The sequence below is a fragment of the Pelecanus crispus genome, chromosome 6 (genome assembly GCF_030463565.1).
Source record: "Pelecanus crispus isolate bPelCri1 chromosome 6, bPelCri1.pri, whole genome shotgun sequence".
NCBI lineage: Eukaryota > Metazoa > Chordata > Aves > Pelecaniformes > Pelecanidae > Pelecanus > Pelecanus crispus.
The window spans coordinates 13958651-13976479 of record NC_134648.1 but is presented as its reverse complement, the minus strand read 5'-3'; the positions used below and the strand labels follow the sequence as shown (position 1 = coordinate 13976479).

Genomic DNA, 17829 nt, shown 5'->3' with positions numbered 1-17829 from the left:
GGCAGGATGGAGGGAATAAGGCAAGGGGAAGAAAAGGTTTTCCAGTGAGCTTTTTTCAGTTTCACAATCATTATCCTGCATCCCACAAAAGTTGCTTTCACAGTGTAATGAATTCCCCTCTCCTGCCCCAGCAAATGCAGGATGAACTAGTCCCACCTAATGACTGTTTGTCATGTTTTAATGTACACACTTCATGTTCAGGCATCCACTCCTCCACTGACTCCTGGGGCTGGCTCATCTTAGCCTAGAAAAGTGATGGAGGAGCATTTTTTATGTGAAAGGGAAGAGAGAGATAGGATAGGGTGAAACAGACTCTGCAAGTTTTTGTATTATTTCTGCAAGTACAAAGTTACCAGCCAAGAAATCCTGACATTGTCAGGCTTTCTGCTCTGAGAACTGGGTCTTCTCACAAGTCTGCCCTATATGATAGAAATGTGTCTCCTGCTGTTCCCATGAACCATCTGCCAGCTTTGGCAACAAACTGCAGGACATTGCTTTGAGGATGCAGTATCTTATACTCCACTACTGCCCCACTAGCTAGCACTAGCACCCCTCAGCATCTGCAGCAAGTCCCATGGCAGTAAAGCCTAAGATGCTTGTGAAGATCCCATAAAACAGCAGCTTACATGCCATGACTGTCCCTGGGGACAGGGTCTGGCACAGCTGCAGATGCCAGCCATAAGGCCACTGGCAGCCCAGGCTGCCAAGGAGCTGCCCTGGATCCAAGCATCTCCCAAAGGATATAGGCCTGGTGTCTCTCGAGTTGTCTACACCCTTTCTTCTGGGCTCAGAGACCGTTCATGGCCTCCCAGTACAGAAAGTTTTGCAGATTTTCCAGTACTGGTGGTTCTTGCAGCTGAGGCTCTGTCAGCAGAAACCTGCTGAGAAGGTCCCTGCTTTCACCACTGTGATCCTTGTATATCCACTGTGCTCTTACTGGGCACAAGCCTATGGAGCTGGACAGATAGAGAAGAGCTAACACTTCAGTCACACCCTCTGGAAAGCAATTTTTTAACATATTAAATCAAGGCAATTAGTAAAATGAGAGAGTTAATGAGAGAGTAAAATGAGAGTTAATATCTCTACTACATATTGGCCCGTTTTCTTTTATATGAAGATGCATACTTCTCACATCAAGTCACTAGGAAAGCTGTTACACGATTGCCTTGGAGGTATCAAGATGTAACTGGAAAACTTCATGCTATCTATGGAAGTGCAGATTGTTTGCTGTGGTACAGTAGGTTACATTCCATTCTAATCCTGTTCCAAAATGAAACAAGACAATATAAATACATTTAAAGGGGATACTGTACAGGATTTGTAGTACAAACAGAACATAATTGTCACTGTATCCCTTGAGGTAGTTTTGGCAGGGTTTTAGCACACCCCCCAAAAAAAAGCATCTGGAATAATCTGAAGTCCGAAGGCAGAAAAGAAAAAGTGGAGCGGTTTGTTCATATCACAACATGCCAAAGGAGAGCAAGACTGACAAAAAGTAACTGTTTCATAAACAGAGGAATGGTAACACCAACCTCCACAGAAGACACAGATAGCCGCCCTCACAGGATCAGGCTGGCTGGCCCATGCAGCTGTGGAGCCTGCGGCCGCCGACTGCCAAGTGCTCTAGAACGCGTGGGACACCTCTCGCTGTGCATTACAAGAGCATGGCTCACCAGGACAGCTGGGGAATATTTTCTAAGGAATTAGCCTCACAGCAGCTGGCTTGTCTTGAAGCAGAGCAGTTTGTAATGATTTTAGGGTTTTCTTATGTTTCTATGTTACACGGTATGGCCCCACCTTTCTCTTGCCAAAACCTGCATGTAGTTCTCTAATTATGGTTATTGCATTTGACAGAACCTGTGGGTCAGGAATGGGACTAATCGGAGGAGATGCTGTGCACTCCTGGACAACAGAGCCACCCTGACTGAAGCTTTTGGAAACTTCTCAGGAAATTGGACACCCAAGCACAAAAATCTGCTTCAGAGCCCAAGCCTCTGGCATATAAACAGTGCCTGCAAAATTTACCTGCTCCTTGTTGCCTGTACAAACGCTGTATTTGCATATATAAAAGAAGAAAGTGTGCACGTGACTGTAAATAGAAATATCACATTGAGGAACACATCAGTGAGGCTGTTCCATCCATGCACCAACATTTGCAGGGGACAAGAAATTGTTACACTTTGTGAGCACAGCTGAACCCTATGGAGAAGCCACTTCAGGTAACAACTCCAATTCCACCATTTCTCCCAGCAGAACAGAAAGAGGTTGCAGGATCCAAATAACAGCAGGTCTCTGCTACTTTTGCCATTTCCCCAGAGAGACAAATGCTGAGATGTTTCTCTGCGGCTTCCTCTTTCTTCCTAAGCCCCAGACTGTGCAAGTTTTGTTCTCAGAAGGCATGGCAGGATTTGCCCCAGAAAGGGACAAGCTGGTAAAGTACATTGGTATCACTCCACTTTCCTCTGCTGGGTAGGCTGTACCAGTGAGATGAGACACGTCAGCTTCTGCATGTCAGGTTTTGGAACCAGATGAAACATCCTGAATCAAGTGATCTCTCAGGGCAGCAGCAGATCAGCTTTATAACTGACTTTATAATTATTAGATAGATTTAGCGAAACAGTACTTATTTTTCCATTTTTTACTATCTGGCTGATTGATTTTTGCCATAGCCAGCGGAGGATAAAAACAATCTCCAATGTTGTCTCAAAACACCATTTATATAAAAGTGTGTAATATTGATTTAATTCTGTTCCTGGTATTTCTTACTATGCTAACCTATCTTCTGTACCAGCTGAAAGTCAGTGCTCTATTCTTATGCTCTATTTTTATGTTGCCTTTAACGTAGGGTAGATTTCACTGAGCCTTAAGTGAGTAAAAAATGCCTACATTAATCCTTCATTGACAAACTAATTCAACATTTCTGTGTATACATCTTTTTTATTGTGGGTCGTTACTTCAGTCTCAGCCTGGTCCAGGATCAACTGTTTTGCATTTCACAAATGTAAGCTCTGTGCATGATTCCAAACTTGCTATCGTTCCCAGAAATACAAGTCTTAAACCACCTTTACCTGCTAGAATGGAAACATTCCATAATTTAATTCTAGTGAACATTTTCTGAGGTTTTGTTATTTTTTTCCAAATATACCTTCTTATCCTTTTAAATGCCATCATATAAAAAGTAATTGAATTGTACTGCTGCACTACATCTTGTTATGCTTATTTACACCAGCAAAGATACCTTCTAGGTGCTCCACTTGTTTATCTCTGAATCACCCCCTGACCAGCCCTAGATTTACTGCAACACAAGCCTTCATTGACATTTCCTTTCCACATATAAACCTTGTTGTGGCCCACACTTACACACTGTGTTATACAGAGTAAGCGAGTCTGTGATGCTACCTATGGCAAATACCGCCCACAGAATTGATAAACAAGTTTTCTGTTATGTTAGTTTAAACGAAACTTCTTACAAATAGAGGAACCACACACAGCAATACCTCCCAGACAGAGCATCTGCTGCCTGCACGACAAGGAGCTTTGCCATAGACAAAGAGCAGGGTTAGAGCAGGGTCAGGTACAGGCAGCATGCAGGATGGAGGGTGCTGTTCTAATGACAGCGAGTTGCTCTGTCTACTGGAAGCCACTGAAAGCTAATGAAGGCCGGTGCTCCCTGCTTGGAAAGATGGGAAATCATGCCAGAGAGGAAAGGAGGGGGAAAGCGAGTGTCCTTTTCTCTTAGATAGGGGGTACCTATTTACAAGTTTGCAATGCTGCTGCAGACGTTCATTTTACACAGAGAGTACACAAAATGCTCCTGCAGCATCCAATATCCATGTAAGTTCTCCAACCAAGTGTAGGCAACTGTCATGTGAACAGCACAGCAGCCATGGCTCCCTGTCTAGTCATTCTCAGCTGGCTCCAAACCTATCGGAGAGGTGATGAACACAGGCTGGTACTGCTGTATGCTTTGCTGCTACCCAGACAGACCTGCAGGGTGGACAGCAAAATCCCTGGTTGCTCTGTGCTTCAGCTGCCTCAATACACTTTGCAAGCCTTTGTGCTGTTTCCTCCCTGCCCCTCCTCCCACCCCGACACATACACACGCTGCCTGGCTCTCAATTTATCAGGTAACCAGTGATTTTCCAGGTGATAAGACAAAACTGGTCAGCTGAGTCCGGTCTCCACGCCACCAGTTGACCACCGCTGGTCATGAGGACTGAAAAGGAGCCTGAGAACCTAGACTTCCTGGCACTGGCATCAGCTTATTGCATGGTCCTGAGCAAATGGTGATGGTGGCCTGCTCTTCACTATTGTTGCCCTCCTACTCGACAGGGTGGCTTATTTACCTACATCACAGACCTGCTGCAGGCTGACTTGGCAGTGCTGGCAGAGTACTTTGGAGATGCAAGCAGCTGTCCAAGAGATAAATGTTGCTCACAAATGTTTAGAAATACCACATTTGCCTTTGTTTGCAGTGTTGTAGTATTTCTGATTCTGCTTGAAAGCATGTAATACAAAGAATTTAAAAAGTAATTCCTCACACAAGAAACTTTCCACATTCTTATGAATTTCCTACAAGACTTGGGATCTATTTGATTGAGACAGCCATTACAAATTCTTATTTTACTTGAGCTCCTTACATTTCCAAATTTCAGAGTGAGTAACTCCATTTTCTTTTAAAACCATGTGAGACACCCTCAAAGTTCAGACTACAGTTTTGAGATATCGTTTAACAGAATTCTACGTTTTGAGGTGAAGTTGATGTACTTACCAACAGCCTCCTGCAATAACCAAACCGCCGGCTCCCATCTTCCCCAGTCAGCATGAAAGAGAAGGTCTCACTAGGAGAAAATAAATTGCCCAGATCTTACTATCAGAACTACAGCATAGCTACAAGGTAGATCATTTAGAAATGGATACTGCCTTATCCAGTGAGAGATTCTACCCACTGGAGGGTCTTCTCTCCCTCTGCCCATCATCTGGACATACTCTATGGATAAACTCCATCAGCAGTAGAGCAAAAATATCTGCACGGTTGTGGACAACCTAGCTATCTTGTTATAAGAAGAGATGGGTGCTGAATTTCAATGACATGGCAGTGCCTTTGTAATGCAGAAGGAACACAAGAATCAGATTTTGAGGGCCGTATTCAAATGCCATATCTCCCTTACCTTTTTGTTAGATCCTGTCTTTGGACTGTGCTTTGTTCTTAAAGGGAGAACCTTAGACATTCTCTAAGAGTAGAGAAATCATTTTCTAATCCAGAAACAACTGTAATTACAGCACAGATAAAGGGATGGGTCTGTGAATTTGTGCCTGGACTGAGAAACATTCCTGACTGTTTTGCAAGTTTTAAATGGCATTATATAAAACACTTCTTTGTGCCAGAATGCCAGGGTTTATAGAATTATAGCTGTATATGGGAGGGGTATCTTGTTTCACAGACATGGGCTGTTGAAAGGTCTCTAGGAGAGTAGCAGCAGCAGAGGTGAAATGCTGTGTAGGCAGGGCTGTGTGCTTCTCATACCAATGTTGCCCACACAGTTGTCCACTTCTCTTGCAGTATTTTCAATAAGTCACTATTCAGGTGCTTCCACATACTGAATAATACAGCCAAGCAACACAGAATACAACATGGTTATGTTGCATGTGCCATACATAAGCCAATAAAAGGTTCCATACATATTGTTGGCTACAGTAATTCCTGCAGGTGAATGCTAGTTCCTTTTCATCATTGAAAGTCCCTCTAGGCACACTCTGAACAGGTTTTACTTCATTTACACACATCTCAGACCATGCATCTTAAAAAGCCATCTCATATTCTAGGGGAATATGGGGAGACCCCACCTGGAGTGTTGCATCCAGCTCTGGAGCCCTCAGTACCAGAAAGCCATGGACCTGTTGGAGCAGGTCCAGAGGAGGGCCACAAAAATGATCAGAGGGATGGAACACCTATGAGAACAGGCTGGGAGAGTTGGGATTGTTCAGCCTGGAGAAGAGAAGGCTCCGGAGAGACCTTATTGTGACCTTTCAATACTTAAAGGGGGTTTACAGGAAAGATGGGGACAGACTTTTTAGTAGGGCCTGTAGTGATAGGACAAGAGGCAATGGTTTTAAACTGAAAGAGGGTAGATTCAGACTAGATATAAGAAAGAAATGTTTTACAATGAGGGTGGTGAAACACTGGACCAGGTTGCCCAGAGAGGCTGTAGATGCCCCATCCCTGGAAACATTCAAGGTCAGGTTGGACGGGGCTCTGAGTAAGCTGCTGTAGTTGAAGATGTCCCTGCTCACTGCAGAGGAGTTGGACTAGATGACCTTTAAAGGTCCCTTCCAACCGAAATCATTCTATGATTCTACCCCTTCTGCTTATTCTACTACTTCTACACCTTCAGATCAACAGGTTCTGATACATCAATGCAGGGGAAAAAAAAAAAAAAAAAGATACATTTTCTGAGGTTTCTTTTGAATGAAAAAGAAAATGCAAGCCTGGCTCTCCCTTCCCTTGCCCTTCTCCTGTAGTCATTCATCTCCGAGTACAGGAAGATAGGGCTCCTCTGCTGGCACAGAGCTTGGGTCCAAAAAAGTTCTCAGAACAGCATTGCTTTGAGTCAAATGAAGAGGTGTCCTGCAATGTTACACAAGCATTCTGGGGTAAATGACTAGGGCAGGTGGTGGGCAGGGCCCTGTCCTTTGTAAGATTTATTTTAAATACTTCCATTTATGCTTTTGAGTTTAGCACTGAGAGGAACCTTCAAACCTCTTCCCCTTGGCCACACAGGCCTGTGAGCCAGGCAGAACAGGGAAGAAAAATAATACAGAACTTGGAAAAAAAAAAAAAAAATTAAATACAGCTGCTCGAGCCTGAAATGGCCAAGACTCAAACTGCTACTTCCTTAATTGGGCATTGGCAAGCCAGTGGCTGCTCCAGATGCACTCCATCAGCACTGTGCAGCAGAGGAGCACCAGAGGGTTTACCTGTTGTATTCGGAGACAGGGAGCCAGTCCTTGGCATCAGGAAAGCAGAATTGAGGGATAGCCTTGAGACGCTCCTCTGCTTCACGCATTTGCTTGGTTGGTCTTTCTAGCTGCGGGGAAGAAAATTGAGGTTCAGTCAGTTACTGTTAGTGCCAGCTTCAGAGCACCTCTCAGGAGCGGGGGTTACTAATGATCGCTGAAGAGCAAGGGCTCATCAGCTTGTTCTTTATTTGTGCTTGGCAGAATGAGGCATGACCAGGACAGGCTTATAGATGCTAGTACAATAGAAATAATCACTGCTGGGTTTTTTAATTTTTTTTTTTAAATTGCCTGAAACTCTCTTGTTGCACAACGGCCACTTAAATTCCTAACTCAAATTCCTTTCTGCTGCAAGAGCACAAGAGAAATGCCATAGATCAGCAAAAGTCTTTCCATTGACTTCAGTGAGTTTTGGAACAAATCCTAATATAGCCAAAAGGAGTTAGAAATGAAACATTTAGAAACTGAATTTAAACACAGTCTTTAAAGCACCTACCATCAGGCCAAACTCTCCAGCACTGGAAAAGATATACTTGTAAACAGGGAAAGCTTTCAGCCACCTTCTCTACATCCTTTGCTTTGTAACAGATTGCTTTGGAAAAATTACAAAAGCTGAATGATTAACTCCATTTAAAAAATAGATTTCTATTAAATTTCCCACTTATTCACTTTATTGATCTTAGAATGAACTGTATGTAAGAATTTTTCTTTTACCTTGGGAAACTGATATGTCACTTCTGGGAGGTAAGTGTTTTTAGAAGGCTTCTTTTTCAGTGACACTACCACAAAATACTCAAATAACTCCCGTTCCTGCCATTCAATCAGCTCCAGTTCCAGGGTTCGATAACTTGGAGCTCTCTTCAGCATTGACTGGATGTGTACTAGACGCTGGGTATGAGCTAGCATTAAAAAAAAAAAAAAAAAAAAAAGACAGGGAAAAAAAAAGAGACAGATCATTACCTGGGACTGTAATGTGTATGTGTAAGCCACAGCCATTCACAAAGGACTTTCAATCTGCCAGTGTATTATTCCAAGCATGTTCGCCTTTCAAAAGCAAACCTTCATACTATAGTCTCCCTCACTAATTGCACCCATAAATCAAAACTCTCGCCAAGTACTGAAGTGATGCAACATTAAGTCACTGAAATAATTTGCAGTTCATAACTGTTACCCTGCCAAAAGTTTGCTTTTCCTTCACACATAAAACTAGATTATAAACCCTTATGTGGGTGTGCAAATGCACTAGGGCCTCAAGGGTGACATCTCAGGCCTGACTTGGACCTGGCTTACATTGGTGAAAAACAATTCTGTGACCCGTCCCTATGTAGCACAGCTTTATAAACCACTGAAGGTGTATTTTCTCCTCTTCTACAGCACAGGCATAGTCCATACAAGCCATGGAATGATCTCCAGGGAAGGGGGAAGGAAAGGAAAGAGGTGCAAATCGACTCCTGTGGGATTGTTTTGCTTGTGCCAATTCAACTGAGGGGCAATCTTGGATTCATGGTCAGGTCCAGTCCTGCTTCAAAGATATGCCTTGATCCAGTGACTTGTCACTAGATGTCTATGGCGGACTAGTCAGTAACATTATTACCAGTTCTGGTAGACCAATAAGTGAAAACAGCTAAGTAAAACCAGCTTCCTGCATGCTCTTCCCCACCTCTTCACACCAGGATCTCTGTGCAATGGCAAATGAACTATTAGCAGCACATGTCAATTCCTTAAGGCTATATTCACTCACACTGCCCACAATTTGCAAAAGGCAGACTGTCCCTTGTGGTAGGGAAATAAGATGTCACAAGCACTTGATCACAGTAGTAATTAATTGACAGAAAGAAAGGGAAACCCCTTGATGACCAGCCATCATAAAACTGGTTCAATAACACAAAAAATAAAAATTATTTTGATAAAGCACTTGGGTCTTGGTGTGACTGCACAACTAAGGAAGCTAAATCCCAAGAAATAATCTTCCTTGTCCTGCCCTGAGATAGCCCCACACTGCCAACCAGTGCTTCATATTTGCCAGAGATGAAACCAAAGACACTCCCCCACCCCAACAGATGGGGACCCACTGAATCCTGTCATGCTACAGATGACAACTGGATCTTTGGCTCAGGATGCCCTGAGAGCACCAATGTAAAAATAAGGTCATGCAGGAGCAGTCGGTTAGTGAGCCATCAGAATGAAGATCCTCTGTTCTACAGCAATGGGGGAAAAAGTTTCCCAGTTTCCAGTGAAATCAGGATATAGAATCATAGAATCACAGAATCGTTTAGGTTGGAAAAGACCTTTAAGATCATCAAGTCCAACCATTAACCTAACACTACCAAGCCCACCACTAAACCAATTAAGGGTAGAGTAGCAGTTTCATGTTTCCTGGCTTGGTGTCTGCATTATTTTTTAATGAAAATAAAACTAGGAATCATTAAGATTGGAAAGGACCTCTAAGATCATCAGTCTAACCATCAACCCAACACCACCATGCCTAATAAACCATGTCCCAAAGTGCCACGTCTACACATGTTTTGAACACCTCCAGGGATGGAGACACAAGCACCTCTCTGGGCAGCCTGTTCCAATGCTTGACTGCCCTTTCAGTGAAGAAATTTTTCCTAATATCCAATCTAAACCTCCCCTGGTGCAGCTTGAGCCCATTTCCTCTTGTCCTATCGCTAACTACTTGGGAGAAGAGACCAACACCCACCTCACTACAACCTCCTTTCAGGTAGTTGTAGAGAGCGATAAGGTCTCCCCTCAGCCTCCTCTTCTTTAGGCTAAACAGTCCCAGTTCCCTCAGCCGCTCTTCATAAGTCTTGCTCTCTAGACCCTTCACCAGCTTCATTGGCCTTCTCTGGACACGCTCCAGCACCTCAAGGTCTTTCTTGTATTGAGGGGCCCAAAACTGGACACAGTATTCCAGGTGCAGCCTCAACAGTGGTGAGTACAGGGGGACAATCACTTCCCTGCTCCTGCTGGCTACACTATTCCTGATACAAGCCAGGATGCTGTTGGCCTTCTTGGCCACCTGGGCACACTGCTGGCTCATGTTCAGCCGGCTGTCAACCAACACCCCCAGGTCCTTTTCAGCCAGGCAGCTTTCCAGCCACTCTTCCCCAGGCCTGTAGCATAGCATGGGGTTGTTGTGACCCAAGTGCAGGACCCGGCACTTGGCGTTGTTGAACCTCATACAATTGGCCTCGGCCCATCGATCCAGCCTGTCCAGATCCCTCTGCAGGGCCATCCTCCCTTGAGCAGATCGACACTCCCACCCAATTTGGTGTCATCTGAAAACTTACTGAGGGCACACTCAATCCCCTCATCCAGATCGTTGATAAAGATGTTAAACAAGACTGGCCCCAAAACTGAGCCCTGGGGAACACTGCTCGTGACCGGTCACCAACTGGATTTAACTCCATTCAACACAACTCTCTGGGCTCGGCCATCCAGCCAGTTTTTTACCCAGCGAAGTCTACGCCTGCCTAGGCCATGAGCCACCAGCTTCCTAAGGAGAATGCTGTGGGAGATGGTGTCAAAGGCTTTGCTAAAGTCCAGGTAGATGATATCCACAGCCTTTCCCTCATCCACTAGGTGGGTCACCAGGTCATAGAAGGAGATCAGGTTGGTCAAGCAGGACCTGCCTTTCATGAACCCATGTTGGCTGGGCCTGATCCCCTGGTTGACCTGCACGTGCCTGTTGAGCGTACTCAAGATGAACTACTCCACAATCTTCCCTGACAGGCCTGTAGTTCCCCGGATCCTCCTTCCGGCCCTTCTTGTAGAAGGACCTCCCCTGTCAACCAGGACTGCTGATAGATGATGGAGAGTGGTTTGGTGAGCTCCTCCACCAGCTCCCTCAGTACTCTCAGGTGGATCCCATATGGCCCCATAGTCTTGTGAGTGTCTAGGTGGCATAGCAGGCTGTCAACTGCTTCCTCCTGGATTATGGGAGCTTCATTCTGTTCCCTGTCCCTGTCTTCCAGCTCAGGGGGCTGAATACCCTGGGGATAACTGGCCTGGCTATTAAAGACTGAGGCAAAGAAGGCATTAAGTACCCCAGCCTTTTCCTCATCCTTGATGGCAATGTTCTCCCCCACATCCAACAAAGGATGGAGATTCTCCTTGGCTCTCTTTTTGTTGTTAATGTATTTGTAGAAACATTTTTTATTATCTCTTACAACAGTGGCCAGATATCCTCCCAAGCACAAGAGAGAGGCCAAGCCCTGTCTGTCTTGTTTCATGGGTTATGAGCAAAAGCAACCCCTATATTTTTTTGACACAAAGAGAAACACAACTGAATGTGCTTTTAGGCTGGTACCTGTCTACAAAGGAGCAATGAGTCTTTTTCCACACATGACTGTACAATGTTGCATAGAGCCTGTTTTGGGTGGTCTTACCACCACCTATCTAGAACAAGTCTGTTTCCCTAAGACAATTTTTTCCAGCAAGTTTTCCTCCATGAACAGTAAGCAGGTGACATCTGCAGTAGATAGACACGAATGCTTGCCCCTTATCTCATAACCACAGCTCTGCACTCCTGGGATTTTTTCCCTTCACTTACTAACAACATGATAGGTTTTCAGCAATAAAATCTATTGTTGCTGCCTTCAACTTTTTTATAGTTCTCTCTGTGTATCAGGACTCTTGAAAATGAGGGACTAATTTAGTGGCCTGGCTCAAGTAGAGTTTGTGCAGGTGCTGTGCACTGATAAAGGAATTTCTACAATTTGGAGACTGCAGACCTATAAAAGAGTACAAGAATCGGTACACTGGATCAGACCCAGAATCTTGCCTCCAACAGCAGCTAGCTGTAAACACTTAAAGCAGTGTATGAATAAGAAGGGAGCATATTTATCCAATCTCATCCCTCTAAGTTTGCGCCCAGTAGTCAGTCTGGAAAACATCAGCATCTGTGAAGTGGCTGACAAAGCAAATCTATCAAAGGTCCTGTTCTTCATTATATGACACAGTTGCCAAATCCTTGTTAGATCCTCACAGCTCATTTCATCCTTGCTTTCCACATTCATGCTCCTATGTTGGAAACTGTGAGCTCTGCAGTAATGGAGTTAGCGTAGTTCAGGAAGGAAAATACAGGCCATGGACAGGAACAACATGCAGTAGCAGACCTGATAAGGTCTGTGACAGTGGCTGACTTCAAGTTAATGAAGGCTGATCACTTACCTTTAAACCTGTCATCTGAGTCACTCTCACTCTCGCTGTTCTCATCTGCAGAGGAGATACAGGGATCAGTTAACGCAAAACCAAAGCAAACATAAACTTGGTTTACTGTGGTGAAACTGGGAAAAGTCATATCTCACACTGAGCCTTGTAATCCACACATGCTCTCTCCTCAATTTTAAAGCATCTTGAAATAAACAGTTTGAATGACTCCTTAGATTGTGTTTTCCTTAGATTAAGTTTCAATTTTCCTTGAGAATAAGAGCTTCACATTGACGAAAGTGCAAAATTCATTCTCCATTACAGCAGCTGGTTGCACTGAACCCCCATCTATGCTGAGCTACAGAGGTGAATGTGCCATTTGGAAAATGGATTTTAACCCTTCCACTTCTTTTTCAAACCTTAATTTTTTTGAAAAAAAAGTTACGCAGCATTTGAGAAGTCAAAGTAAGCCTTATGAGCTTTGTCTGTCTGGGCAACATTTTCAGTCACCAGAACTCACCAAACTGAGTGAGAGTAACATATAAAAATAACCTTATGACAAGATGTATTTCTGAGGTGTACTCGCATTAAAGCTCTATTGTACTCCTACTGCAAACATGGCCTGAATTTCTCTTTGGCCCCTGCTTTTCCAGAAGCAGTCTGAGGTGCAGTGTGTGTTACATTCACATGCCAGGAAAAAGCATGAATCGATTACAAGGTCAAACCTGTGAATTTTGGACAAAACTTGCAGATGCAAATTACTCAAAAAGTGAACTAAAGAAGAAGCTGGGTAAGTCTAGCTGATCATGGGATTAATAGGACAGACAATGCTGAGAACCTCAGTTATTTTTAGCTCATCCCCATTTTCTCCTCTTGCAGACACATAGCTATCATTTTTCATAGAAGAAAGTTCTAAACAAAGTAGAGCCCAGGGTAGATGTGGAGGAAAGAAGGGAATCTGTTAATCCTGTAACATTCAAATGGATTCACTGAACTTGTGTCATACCTCGCAGGGATGCTGTCTCTATATTCGACATAGAAAGTTTCTTCAATCGTTTTTTTCCTCTTTTTGCACTGTAGATGGAATTAATTCTTTGGACAAGCTGCAAAATAAGAAAATGAGGAATCAGTAAGACCAAACATTTTTCTGCCATGAGGCTTTTAACTAATCTATCCAAACAAAGAATTTGACCACAGATGACAGGCCAGCTGAACCCCCCAAAGCCTTTATTATTTCAAAGTGCATTTCTTCTCTCTCTTATTTTGAATCCCATTTGTTTGAATCACTTATTTTGAATCTCACTCCTTTACCTATGGATATATTTTTAAAAAACAATTAAATAACTCAGAAACCTAAATCCCATTTTCAGAAATCACATAGACATTTGTAAAAAAAGCACAATGAGCCTGAGGATTCAAAGGTAGCTGTTATCCTCTACCACCTCGTTCCTCCCTCTCTATGTTACTGTTTCTCTCTTCACTTGCATTGTCTAAGTAACAGTGTTCCATTAGCCATATCCAGCTTTGCCACACTCTCATGGACCTTAAGATCATACTCTTATTTTGAATATAAAAGTAACAAGTGTGCTAGCACCTCTCTGAACTGAGATTTTAGTGTGTTCAAATAAGCACAGAAGGAGATGGCCCTAACTTTTTAAAGCCTTTTCAGGTACAGAGTGAACCAGCTGCTTTGAAGCTATATCATATCAGCTGAGGATCTGGCCCACATGAACTTCTCCCTCCCCCTTCCAACTCCTGCTGTTGGCTATGTTACTGCAGAGGTGCTGTACCTACTGTCTCCAATCTTATCCTTATCTACAAAAGTATTTTGAAGTTGGCTACTAGTACTGGCTTTAGCTGGCTTTACCCAGCACTAGCCAGAATTTTAACTCCTGGTAATCATCTCTATGACTTCCCTCAGGAGGGCTAATGCAGATAATAACTGTCTATACAAAAAAATCTGAGACGATGGAAAATATTAATGAGATAACTTGTGTTTTGTGCCTTCAACAAGAAGTTGGGATTACTAAGAATTTGTAACTAAACAGAACATTATAACTTCTGGAGAGTCATAAATATGTATCAATTAATCTTCATAATGTTTTTATGAGTCAGGAATAATAAATTTCATTCCATAGCAGCATTACTTATAGAACTATAATACAATTTGCAAAAGCTGTTTTACCTCAGCTTGAGGAGAGAAATAAACTCAGTGAGAGAAACTAATTCACCGTAGACACAGTGGAAGGTCAGTAACAGCACAGACAGAACAAAAACTCATACAACCCCTCCAACTGGGGAACAGGGTCTGGCCCAGAACGGACAATTTGAAGTGTTAAAATCCTTCCTTGTTCTCCTGCTTGAAGTGGTATTAGGGATTTTGCCTCTACTTGCTGACTGAGCCATGTGCAACCCACCAGCAAGGCTGGAACTTCTCTGCCTGTGGCCGTGTGCCTGGCTCTGCCCACTGGGAATCTGCACAGCACCACAGCAAAGCCAGCAGGATGAAATCCTGCCCAGCTCCAGCGTGTGCGCCGGCTCATAAACTCCTGCACATAAGCACTGAACTAGGGATCAAGAACCAGGAGTGAGGGGCCTTTCTGGGATTTTTCACTCCCCTCGCTGTGCTGCTTGGCACTTTGTATGCTTGAGCTACTTCACCAGGGTGAAATACCTTCACGGTGGTGAGGAAAGCCCAGATGTTTAAAGAATTTGCATATTGCGTCACAAAGCATCACTGGGGGTGGTACAGAACAGGAGTTTCTCAGGTTCGAGTTTTTCCCTCTAGTAACTACCTTCTTCTCAATAAAAACCTGAGATTCTAGGAGCTAGAGTGGTCAAAAATAGAAATTATCACAAGATTGGTGACAAAACTATGAACATTCATATGCTGAAAACATAATTTCATATAAGGAGAATGTCTATCCCTTAAATAAAAAAAAAAAAAAAGTTGGGTACAAAACTAAAATCCAAATTTCCCAAGTTTTACTCAAAACCAAGTAGTAAGCTACTCTGTAAGTTACTCTGTAACTTCCTTCACAGATGTATGCTAATTTGTGCAGTAAAAAAGTATATTCCAAGAAAGTAAAAATATAGTAAATATTAAGGACATAGGATTATTTGCTTCCTTTTTGTTTGTTTCCTGCTTAGACAGAATTTCAGATTAATAGACAGATCTCCCTCTACTCACAGTATTTGCAGCCATGTACTTTAAAATACGCTCTCTAATAAGAACAGGAAAGAGCTGAATATACAGTAAAAATCAACTTTGTTCACAAGCCAAAAATAAATATATTGGCAGTTCTTCCCCCCTCTGTTGCTACTATACTAGAAAAGGCTTGTTGGGTTTTTCTTTTGTTGTTTGGTGGCTTGGGTTTTTTCACATCCCATTTTGAATTGGAAAGCGCCTTGAAAAATGGAAAATGAATTTTTATTTTAAATCCATCAAGACAACAGGGTTATCAGGATGGGGTAGGTTGTGAGTAAATGAAGGGAAACACATTAGGCCAATACCGGTAAAAAAATGATGGGGAAAAACCCCAGTTCGGATGCTGCTGCTTGATGTAAATAATACTTGCTTGGCCATCACCCATTCAAAATCATAAAGTTAGGTACACAGCAATGGCCTGGCCCGCAGAGCTTAGAGAAAAGCGTGGAAAAGAGAATTGGTTTAAAATCAGCTCTGTGCAAAGATGGCAATCAGATGTTTGCTACTCTTGGACCAGGGCCGAGTTACCCACTTCTAGGGAAGGGATTTTCACAGTACAGCTGTATGTAAAAAAGGAGTATGTCTTGGCTCCTGAGAGTTACTGTTTCTGTTTTGATCTCAATTTTCATTTAGGATACAAAAAGAGCTTTCAGTGATGGCTAAAGGCTGGAGAGAAATTTGCAAGCTCTTGCAGACAGGTGATCTATCCTCAGCATAAGCCTGATCACCCTGCCAGTACCTTTGGGATCCTCCTGGCCCGCCGTGTAGACAGCAGCTCACTTGTGGTACTCAGGCTGTCCTCATTGAGGCTGGAAGGGGAGGGAATGCCAAGCTGAGCCAGCAGCAGCATGTCATCGTGGCTGTGCCGCTTGGGCAACCGTGGTAAGCGGTGGCTCTTCCTTTCTGACCAGTTCCCGATGCGCAGAGACTGGCTGCTGGGCTTCGAAGGTAGCTGCAGGAACAAGAACAGCTTGAGCTCTTCCCCTCCTCAGCAACACTTAGTGCAGAAGCAGCTCTTCGTGAGCGAGGGGTGGCTACACAAGGACATCATGCCAGGTGAGCCACTGCTCTGCAGGATACGTGCGAAGAGAGGGTTTAAGGTCAAAACAAAGAGACAGGGGTCAATATCTAAGACTTTAAAGTTCAGAGAAAACAATACTGCTTTTGGCTTTGGTGCATTTCTATGCACCCACATCACATCAACTCTATGAGCCTTCAAACCTAACTTAAAGGCTTGGCTGACATCAGAACACTGACCCAATGGGCCTGATCCGTCTCTTTCACTTGCAGTGGTGAAAATCAAGAGCAATTACATTGAAGTTGCTATTTTAGCCTAGAGAAAGAAAGCAGAAAATCAAGCTTGCTGTATTTCCATAGTGTTAACGTGTTTTAAGATCTGCCAATGTGCAGAGGAGTGGTTATAGCTATAATATAGTTATTATTTCCCAAATAATTCCCTTTAAAACATGAAACATTGCAGAGCTGTCCTGGTTTTCACTGGGGTAGAGTTAAATTTTCTTCCTAGTAACTGGCATAGTGCTGTGTTTTGGATTTAGTAGGAGAAGAATGCTGATAACACACTGATGTTTTAGTTGTTGCTAAGTACTGCTTATGCTAGTCAAGGACTTTTCAGCTTCCCATGCTCTGCCCGGTGCACAAGAAACTGGGAGAGGGCACAGCCAGAAGAGTTGATCCAAACTGCCCAAAGGGCTATTCCACACCATATGACGTCATGCTCAGTACATAAACTGGGGGGGTTGGCCAGGGAGCAGCGATCGCTGCTTGGGAACTGGCTGGGTATCGGTCAGCCAGTGGTGAGCAATTGCATCATGCATCACTTGCTTTGTATATTATTATTATTATTATATTGTTATTATTATTACTACTACTATTTTACTTCATTTCAATTATTAAACAGTTCTTATCTCAACCCAGGAGGGTTTCTCACTCTTACTCTTCCAATTCTCTCCCCCACCCCACCGGGGCAGGGGGAGTGAGTGAGCGGCTGCATGGTGCTTAGTTGCTGGCTGGGGTTAAACCACAACAAGGGGGAAGGGAAAATCTCACTGACAGGATTAAGCACCAAGTAACAGCTACCTTTAAAAAAATGGGGCTCTTTTGGAGCAGTCCTTCAAGCAGCTCTGCCCAGCTCTCAGGAAGGTTAATTGGCAGACTGGCAAGGCTGGTCCCTGCCTTCTCCCAAACACAAACACTGTAAGAAGCTTAACCAGCACGTTTAGAAAAAAGAACTATTATGTCAAACAGCTGTCAATTGGCATTTGCTAATATTCTATTAGCAGTATTATGGGCTATAAACCTACAGTAATAAATGTCCCATTTGTTCTACTTGGAGGGCTTACCTATTACAGCACCATACTATCTGGGATTAAGCATAGGTGTTTCTGTATGTGTGGGTTTTGCATCACAAATACAATCCCATCAATAAA

General features: G+C 43.4%; 1 protein-coding gene across 3 annotated transcripts in view; it reads right to left on the bottom strand.

Annotated features, from left to right (window-relative positions):
* Positions 1–17829, bottom strand: part of DENND2B (DENN domain containing 2B) — a 76774-nt gene that overhangs the window by 38082 nt on the left and 20863 nt on the right. Inside the window, exons 4-9 of one of the 3 annotated variants that reach the window (XM_075711774.1) lie at positions 16122–16334; positions 13181–13277; positions 12196–12240; positions 7732–7916; positions 6979–7088; positions 4772–4841 (exon numbers count right to left, since the gene is read on the bottom strand). In XM_075711774.1, the coding sequence (XP_075567889.1) occupies positions 4772–4841; positions 6979–7088; positions 7732–7916; positions 12196–12240; positions 13181–13277; positions 16122–16334 (720 nt within the window). The remainder of the gene's footprint in view (positions 1–4771; positions 4842–6978; positions 7089–7731; positions 7917–12195; positions 12241–13180; positions 13278–16121; positions 16335–17829) is intronic. The other 2 variants (XM_075711777.1, XM_075711775.1) reach the window with 2 other exon arrangements.